The sequence below is a fragment of the Bradysia coprophila genome (assembly GCF_014529535.1).
Source record: "Bradysia coprophila strain Holo2 chromosome IV unlocalized genomic scaffold, BU_Bcop_v1 contig_5, whole genome shotgun sequence".
Lineage (NCBI taxonomy): Eukaryota > Metazoa > Arthropoda > Insecta > Diptera > Sciaridae > Bradysia > Bradysia coprophila.
The window spans coordinates 9,307,369-9,317,167 of record NW_023503374.1 but is presented as its reverse complement, the minus strand read 5'-3'; the positions used below and the strand labels follow the sequence as shown (position 1 = coordinate 9,317,167).

The following is a 9,799-nucleotide window of genomic DNA, read 5'->3' as shown; positions in this document are numbered from 1 at the left end:
TTGGCGCATATTTACGAATTACCACTATAAGCTGTCAAGCTCTATACATCACTATAGCACTTCTATGTTACCAGTCGCTTCCAGACAACGCATACTCTCTCTTAAACGTTTTTCTACTACTACTATCTTCTCGACTCGGAACAGGTCTGGAAGACCTGAAACCTGAAGTTCTCATTATCTGAATCTGATTAGAGCTGAACTTGAATGACAATTTTTCATCTGACCTGGTGAATTTACCTGAAATCTGAATATCAATTTTATTTTTGTATGGGATACCGGTATCAACACTGAGATACAAACATTTTTGTATGGGATACCGGCATCACCACTGAGAAACAAACATTTTTGTATGAGATACCGGCATCACCACTGAGATACAAACATTTTTGTATGAGATACCGGCATCACCACTGATATACAAACATTTTTGTATGGATACCGGCATCACCACTGAGAACAAACATTTTTGTATGAGATACCGGCATCACCACTGAGATACAAACATTTTTGTATGGGATACCGGCATCACCACTGAGAAAAAACATTTTTGTATGAGATACCGGCATCACCACTGAGATACAAACATTTTTGTATGGGATACCGGCATCACCACTGAGATACAAACATTTTTGTATGAGATACCGGCATCACCACTGAGATACAAACATTTTTTGTATGAGATACCGGCATCACCACTGAGATACAAACATTTTTGTATGGATACCGGCATCACCACTGAGATACAAACATTTTTGTATGGATACCGGCATCACCACTGAGATACAAACATTTTTTGTATGAGATACCGGCATCACCACTGAGATACAAACATTTTTGTATGGGATACCGGCATCACCACTGAGATACAAACATTTTTTGTATGAGATACCGACATCACCACTGAGAAACAAACATTTTTGTATGAGATACCGGCATCACCACTGAGATACAAACATTTTTTGTATGAGATACCGGCATCACCACTGAGATACAAACATTTTTTGTATGAGATACCGGCATCACCACTGAGATACAAACATTTTTGTATGGATACCGGCATCACCACTGAGATACAAACATTTTTTGTATGAGATACCGACATCACCACTGAGAACAAACATTTTTGTATGAGATACCGGCATCACCACTGAGATACAAACATTTTTTATGAGATACCGATCACCACTGAGATACAAACATTTTTTGTATGAGATACCGGCATCACCACTGAGATACAAACATTTTTGTATGGATACCGGCATCACCACTGAGATACAAACATTTTTGTATGAGATACCGACATCACCACTGAGAAACAAACATTTTTGTATGAGATACCGGCATCACCACTGAGATACAAACATTTTTTGTATGAGATACCGGCATCACCACTGAGATACAAACATTTTTTGTATGAGATACCGGCATCACCACTGAGATACAAACATTTTTTGTATGAGATACCGACATCACCACTGAGAAACAAACATTTTTGTATGAGATACCGGCATCACCACTGAGATACAAACATTTTTGTATGAGATACCGGCATCACCACTGAGATACAAACATTTTTTGTATGAGATACCGACATCACCACTGAGAAACAAACATTTTTTGTATGAGATACCGGCATCACCACTGAGATACAAACATTTTTTGTATGAGATACCGGCATCACCACTGAGATAACAAACATTTTTTGTATGAGATACCGGCATCACCACTGAGATACAAACATTTTTTGTATGAGATACCGGCATCACACTGAGATACAAACATTTTTTGTATGAGATACCCGCATCACCACTGAGATACAAACATTTTTTGTATGAGATACCGGCATCACCACTGAGATACAAACATTTTTGTATGGGATACCGGCATCACCACTGAGATACAAACATTTTTGTATGGGATACCGGCATCACCACTGAGATACAAACATTTTTTGTATGAGATACCGGCATCACCACTGAGATACAAACATTTTTGTATGAGATACCGGCATCACCACTGAGATACAAACATTTTTTGTATGAGATACCGGCATCACCACTGAGATACAAACATTTTTGTATGGATACCGGCATCACCACTGAGATACAAACATTTTTTGTATGAGATACCAGCATCACCACTGAGATACAAACATTTTTTGTATGAGATACCGGCATCACCACTGAGATACAAACATTTTTGTATGGGATACCGGCATCACCACTGAGATACAAACATTTTTTGTATGAGATACCGGCATCACCACTGAGATACAAACATTTATGTATTAGATACCGGCATCACCACTGAAATACAAAAAACTTTTTATCTGACTGGCGGTCGATTTTAACTGAATGGCGGTCGAGTATCTGAATGGCGGTCGAGTATCTGAATGGCGGTCGATTATATCTGACTGGCGATTGATATTAACTGATTGGCGGTCGATTAAAACTGACTGGCGGTCGATTATAACTGACTGGCGGTCGATTAAAACTGACTGGCGGTCGATTAAAACTGACTGGCGGTCGATTATAACTGACTGGCTGTCGATTATAACTGACTGGCGGTCGATTAAAACTGACTGTCGGTCGATCATAACTGGCTGGCGGTCGTTCATAACTGACTGGCGGTCGATTATAACTGACTGGCGGTCGATCATAACTGACTGGCGGTCGATCATAACTGACTGGCGGTCGATCATAACTGACTGGCGGTCTATCATAACTGACTGGCGGTCGATTATAACTGAATGGCGATTGTAATTAACTGTCTGGCGGTCGATTATAACTGACTGGCGATTGTAATTAACTGGTCTGGCGGTCGATTAAAACTGACTGGCGGTCGATTATAACTGACTGGCGGTCGATTATAACTGACTGGCTGTCGATTATAACTGACTGGCGGTCGATTAAAATTGACTGGCGGTCGATTAAAACTGACTGGCGGTCGATTAAAACTGACTGGCGGTCGATTAAAACTGACTGGCGGTCGATCATAACTGGCTGGCGGTCGTTCATAACTGACTGGCGGTCGATTATAACTGACTGGCGGTCGATCATAACTGACTGGCGGTCGATCATAACTGACTGGCGGTCGATCATAACTGACTGGCGATCGATTATAACTGACTGGCGGTCGATTATAACTGAATGGCGATTGTAATTAACTGTCTGGCGGTCGATTATAACTGACTGGCGGTCGATTATAACTGACTGGCGATTGTAATTAACTGTCTGGCGGTCGATTATAACTGACTGGCGGTCGATTATAACTGACTGGCGGTCGATCATAACTGACTGACGGTCGATCATAACTGACTGGCGGTCGATCAAAACTGACTGGCGGTCGATTATAACTGACTGGCGGTCGATTATAACTGACTGGCGGTCGATTATTCCTATTTCTCCGCTTTTTTTACAACATATTGGACCTGTTCACTAACATTTTAGACTAAACTCCCAACGCACTTCATGGTAGCCAGTCCGACCCTGGTGCTATAGCTGCAGCTTGTGACAACTATTATAAATTGTAAATAAGCTTGAGCCAAAGTTACCTGCTACAGGTGAAACTTACAGTTTCTTTTTTTGTTAGCGCGAGAACGTATAAAAATTTGGATCAGTTTGGAGGATTACCATTGAAACAATTTTATGTTTAGAAACCATTTCATGTTGATTTGTCATCTGAGCTGAATTTACCTGAAATCTGAATATCAATAAAATCTCAGGTAAATGAGAGCATGTTTCAGGTATGCATGAAATCTGACATGTTTTACCTGAATTCTTTTGATTTTCAAATTTCAGAATAATTTAGGTCATTTCAGACTCAGATACTTTCAGGTAGAGTTGATCTGATCTGTTCCGAGTATTATCTGGAAAATCTTCAAAGTATAACTTTGTCGATCTTATGACTTCCAGCTGCATTTCGTATAATGAACAGGGAAAATATTTATTGGCGATATTTCACAAGAATCTAATAATTGTCAGTTTATGGAGTGCTAGTTGAGGAGAGTTATGCACTAACCGTCACGAAAAGACATTTCCCAAATAAAGTTTTTTCGGTTCATGCATATCTATCCTCAGTTAATTTATTAGAACCCAATTATGTGTGGTAACTCATAATAAGTATAGAGTTTCTCTCAACTCCCGTAAAGTCGTTCTCAGTATTATGAATCTAAGGAAATGACTGAATATATTTTCAGGAATCTGAAGAATGGATACCTGTTGAAATCATCGACGATAACGAAACTGATGCGAATTTTAACTTTGACGAGGTAGTGTCAATATTTTCCTCATCTATAAATTAGAATTTGAAAGTATTTTTCGAAAATGTTTTTTTTATTCAGCTAACACGTTATACGGTTATTTATGTGGGGTAACAGTGCGATTACAACTTTTACTCATAATTATAAGTTGATGTACAAGACTTGAAAATCTCCATAAAAAGTATATGGAGTGGAGTCAACTTATAATTTTAAGTATCACATCAAATTATAGGTGAAAATCGTAATTATATTATGTCCAGTCGAATTATATTATGTCTAAAATTTTCAGAATTTGGTTTTTTCTATTTAATAACTCACCAGCATGTAGTAAAATGAACTTTACTTCACGGCGACGAGACTTTACTTCAAGTTTTTGAGTAGAATATCTCACTTGGAAATAGGATAAATGATGGAAAAGGCTTGATGTGTGTTTACCGGCCTCGGATTGAATTTGACACAAGAAGTACCATTTCCATCGTCAGTCCTAATTATTATTATTTGCATTATTGATGACGAGATTCTAATAATTTAGTGATCTATGTAGGAATCAATAAATTTCTAGTAGAAGACTGTAATAGGTTTTGATTTGTCCTTGTAGCTGTAGATATTGATTTACTTGCTCAGACATAAATAGTCTATCTATTATCTTCACTTAGAATTCAAGAATGGTTGACGATTCCACTAAAGAAGCATCATTCGAGGATAAGGTAACAAAATGTCTTGTTCTATTGAATTTACGTGATACGGTAAAGTAACTGGCGTTTCCCTCATATGAAATATGCATTTACATTTCCAATTCACGTGAAGCATTGTACGTCCGAGGTTCCAAATTTTCATTTTGACGAGTGGGAATACTGCCGTCCTCATCGGGTCGGACTATAAAATTTGGAACCTCGGACGTTATGTACTATTCCAACGGAGTTATAAAAAATATGACTGGCAAGTGTTACTAAAATAAACAATTGTTTTCTATTTTAATATTTCCACAACGTTGGGTACTGCAATTTTATCTTTTAAAAAACATGGCACCTTACTTGGCCTAACTCATAGTACTCACATTTGCATACTTTCATTTTACAATACGGCTGGGAAGTACTAAATAATTTGTCATAATTTCTCTAGAAACAAGATAGCAGCCGTCGAATAGTTGACATCGATCACGTCTTTACTCAAATTCAAAACGCATTCAATGTATCATGTAAGAAATGTAATGGTGAAATGGTTTTTTCAAAGGAAACTCGAAGAGGCTTAATTTCGAAGTTTCGCTTTACATGTTCATCATGCAATCGCATAAAGGACATTGATTCATGTCCGAAAGTCAAGAGCCAAGCAAATAACAATGAGGCAGCTGTGAATGGTATTATATCTATCGGGCTTGGATACTATCACCTTCAAGAATTTCTTATGCACTTCAATATACCCATCATGAGCTACCAAACGTTTTACAATGTCGAAAAACTGTTACAAGCAGATTGGTGGAAACTATCCAAAAAATTAGAAGCGGAAGTCCTGGAGGAGGAAAAAATGTTGGCGAAGGGACACAATGAAATTGACTCGGCAGGAAATGCGCTAATCGCAGTAAAAGTTGATGGAAGTTGGCCAACACGATCGTACAACAAAAATTTCAGGTCGTTAGCTGGGTGTGCTGCCATAGTTGGCGTAAGGACAAACAAAGTTATATACTCCCATGTCAAGAACAAGTATTGTCACACATGCAAAATTGCCGAATCGAAAAATGTATCTCCACACTTACATCAATGCAATGCCAATTGGACCGGACCATCAACTGGGATGGAAAATGCTATCATTGTGGAAGGTTTCAAACACTGCGCTGAAAAGGGTGCTCGTTTTCATAAATTCGTTGGAGACGGTGATTCATCTACGTATAAGGCCCTAAGGGATCTTCGGCTGTACCAAAATCCAACTGTTTACATTGACAAATACGATTGCAATACTCACGTGCACAAGAACTTTTACAAAAAGATGGCAGCTTTAGAGGACAACAAAAAATTTAATCGAAACACCCGGAAGCTTATTAGTCGTAAAATTGGTAATCACATCGTTCCATTATAACTGAATTTAATTTTTGTCAACTCATTGATACCCCACGATACCCCATCAATCCTACATTGGTAGAGACTAAAGCCAAGTTCGAACTACTAATAGTTTTAATCTGACAAATGGTCAAAAAGGGCTATTTTAAAAGCCTTTGTTGCATATATGAATATGAAAGAACTTTTTAAAAATCGGATCGTGCTACATCATATAGGATATACAGTAAGTAAGAGCATTGGTTGCACCATTACTCTAACTTCAAACACTGAAAATAACAAAAGAATTGTTGCAGTGGTTTGTATATGATAATGATATATAATAGAGTTTGCGCAAATGACGTATAACTTATAAGTCAACTTACTTATAAGTCACATCCGCCATACAAGACGTTCTGGAATGTTACTTATTGTTTTCAACTTATAAGTTGACGTATAAAAGTTATACGTCATTTGCGCAAACTCTCTAAATACATCCTACTGAAATCGGACCCATTTTCCAGAGGTGTCAATTTTATGTGCCTAGAATCCATAACCACTTTCACAAATGTTTTCGCGGGCCATATGTTCAAAAAAAATTAAAGTGACTTCACTGTAAAATGAGTCCGATATTGGCAGGCTGATTTCCAAAAGAATTCCTCTACGGGTTTTTACTGGGCTAACGTCGTGGGACAATCAATGGACGATTCCTTAATTTCGACTGCCACACTTTCTTACTACTAATTTTTCTTAGGCTTAGACATAGGCTTGGGTGTACGAATGGCAGCTAAGCATTGGAATGAATGTGATATTTCTTTAGGTGAGAAGTGTAGAAACCTCGAAAAAGACTGTATGAATGCACCACTTCACTGCTTCGGCCTTCATGATGAATGCGCTGAATATTTCTGCACAAAGACTACCACACCTGAAGCAAGGGATCGTATCGCACTATTGAAGAGTGATGGTTTATACTATGAAATTCTTGGTCTATGCCAGCACTATTTTGCGAATAAGGCTAAGAGTCTTTTGGCTGGACTAGACAACAATGCGGTAGAAGGATTCAATAGCATTATTTGTAAACTTTTAGGTAAAGTTACATTTGCTCTTTTCTTCTAACACATTAGTTTATATCAGTTGTATACAAAAATTTTCAATTATCAAAATAAAGATATTTGTCGTCTCTAACCAATGATATAACAAAATTCGTAGGTGGCAAACGTGTAAATAATTGTTTGGCTGGTTCCTACAAATGTAGATCATCAATGGCTTCCGTTCATTTGAATTCTGGGTACCATGGTGGGTCTACATTTCAGCAGTTTAAGTATGGAAACGTTTTACCAGAAATGTTGAAAATGGAGAATAAGAGAAAAAGAAAAGTTCAAGTGAATGCAATTGGGAAGGACAAATACAAGAAGAGGCGAAGAATGAATGTTCAGCCGAGTGAAAATAAGAAGAGACGTCACTATGGTGATGGACATGAGGATGTGGATATAACATCAGATCAATTTGAAATCGCAAAAAAAATATTCCTCGACCGGCTCGATGAAGATAGAAGAAATCGTCATGAAATAGAGGCTCAGACACACGATCAAAAATTCAGTACCAAATATTGCGAGCTCAAACAGAACTTACTGACATCGTCATACTTCAGTCGGATTTTACATTCGAGAAACCGAAAAAGTTATAAGAATATCGTCGATGACATTTTATATCACAATGCTTTGTACACCAATACCTCCGACCAAAATCATCAACGTCTACATCAGATCGAAGCTTTAAAAAAATTTTCTCTCGTCTATAAGAACAAACAAATTAAAATTTGTGGCATTTTTATAGACACAGAATTTAGTTTTCTGGGAGCTACACCATTTCGATTGTTTGGACGGGATGGCACAATCGTAATCAAATGTCCAAAAAAAGCATTCGGAAAATCAGTCGATGACGCCATACAGCAAAAATTATTACCGTTCTGGACAAAATCAAAAGAATCGAATGTTATTACTGTGAACAATAACAGTCATTGGTATATGGAGATTCAGGGCCAGTTGCGTATAACAGGTAAAAATTTTGCATATTTGATGGTTTATTTGGGACCAGACCAGTTTAAAATTGAGAAAGTGGTTCGAAGTGATGAGTATTGGAAAACAAAAATGGAAAATGAGTTAATTTACTTTTACAATGAAGCAATGTTAAAGGAACTAGTGGATTCTCGAGATTCTCGAAACATGGAACTGCGTGACTACGATGAAGAAACTAAAACATTTATTTGAACGTTAAAACATTTTTAGTTCTCGACAAGTACTTTCATTCATTGTTTCTACTAGTTAGATTTGTTTTATCAAATAGATGAAATTTACAGAAATAAGTCTGTTTTACTTTGTTAGGTGTCATTCACAAAGTACGCATGCTTCTACGGAGGGAGGGAAGATTAGACATTAGCGCTCTATACATTTTCGAAAAAAAATCCACAAATTTTTGCGAACAAGAGGTAGGCGGTTTCTAATTCGTTATTTTAGCGTGCGTATTTTGTGAATGGTCCCTTTTGTACATAATTTACAAACGGCGAAGTAATAATTCATAATTTTAAAAACAGGGTGTAAAAACTCTGTTGCTATTACCATGGGTAATAAGGGGTAATAAGGTAAGGATAGATGTCAATATTTCCACCATTATTATAGTTAGTGACACTTCCTTCCTTTTTTGGAAATTGATAAATTGATCTTCGTTTTCCAGAAACAGGAATAGGGAACTTAGCATAGTGTTAAAACTCTGCTGCCCAAACACCATTAGGTCACAAGCGATGAGCATTATATGCTTCACTTCACTTCACTTCATAGCGTCAAAATAATGTTACTATAAGTCTGTTAGGAATGATAAATGTCAATATTTCCAAGATTTTGCTTACTGACACCAGGCTGCTTCCTCTAGAACGAATCATAAGGAAAGTTAGGGACTGTTAATAAATGACGTCTGCGATTAGGGGGAGGGGAATCGAAGAAAACATTTATGAACGGCCCCTTATTCTACTGAAGTCTGTTACTGTAAAATTATGATTGACAACATTGTAAAAATAAAATATAAAAAAATAAAAATAAATTTTTTCATTGGTGTGATACTCATGAGAATCAGACTAATGGATGCATAAAAATAAATAACTGATAAGGCGAAGTGATAACGTATTTGTAGGTAAGCAAATAATTTATCATTAGTAAACTAGAGGAATGCAACGAAATGAAATCTATGTCATCCAAAAAGAAACGAAGTCTCACATACAACGTTTCTAACGAGTCATAATTACAAGCTACAACATATATGTGGATGTATACACCTGTGAGAGATGACAGACTTTCTACTGTGAGCATATAGAGTACCTTTATCATACTTTTAGAATAAACGAACATGCATATATCGTATGTTTGTAGAGTTTCTGGAATTTTGGTGAAAGCATTCTATCAATGTTAGAACAATTGCTTTGGTAACAGGTTTATATTTGCTATTCCATACAAAT

The 9,799-nt window shown here is 37.0% G+C and overlaps 1 protein-coding gene across 1 annotated transcript; it reads right to left on the bottom strand.

The window, feature by feature from the left end:
- Positions 1 to 2,426: 2,426 nt before the first annotated feature.
- LOC119072038 (extensin-1-like) lies at positions 2,427 to 3,472 on the bottom strand. The gene is made up of 4 exons (XM_037177156.1): positions 3,468 to 3,472; positions 3,231 to 3,397; positions 2,810 to 3,128; positions 2,427 to 2,745 (listed from the first exon to the last, which is right to left on the bottom strand). The coding sequence occupies exons 1-4, from the start codon at positions 3,470 to 3,472 to the stop codon at positions 2,427 to 2,429; spliced, it is 810 nt and encodes a 269-aa protein (XP_037033051.1).
- Between the last annotated feature and the right edge of the window lie 6,327 nt (positions 3,473 to 9,799).

Excerpts from the sequence above, each read along its gene's own strand:
- LOC119072038 (XM_037177156.1), bottom strand. Across the intron at positions 3,129-3,230 it reads TTATAATCGACCGCCAGACA|TCAGTTATAATCGATCGCCA; the intron begins GTTAATTACAAT and ends ATCGACCGCCAG. Across the intron at positions 2,746-2,809 it reads TTTAATCGACCGCCAGACCA|TTATAATCGACCGCCAGTCA; the intron begins GTTAATTACAAT and ends ATCGCCATTCAG.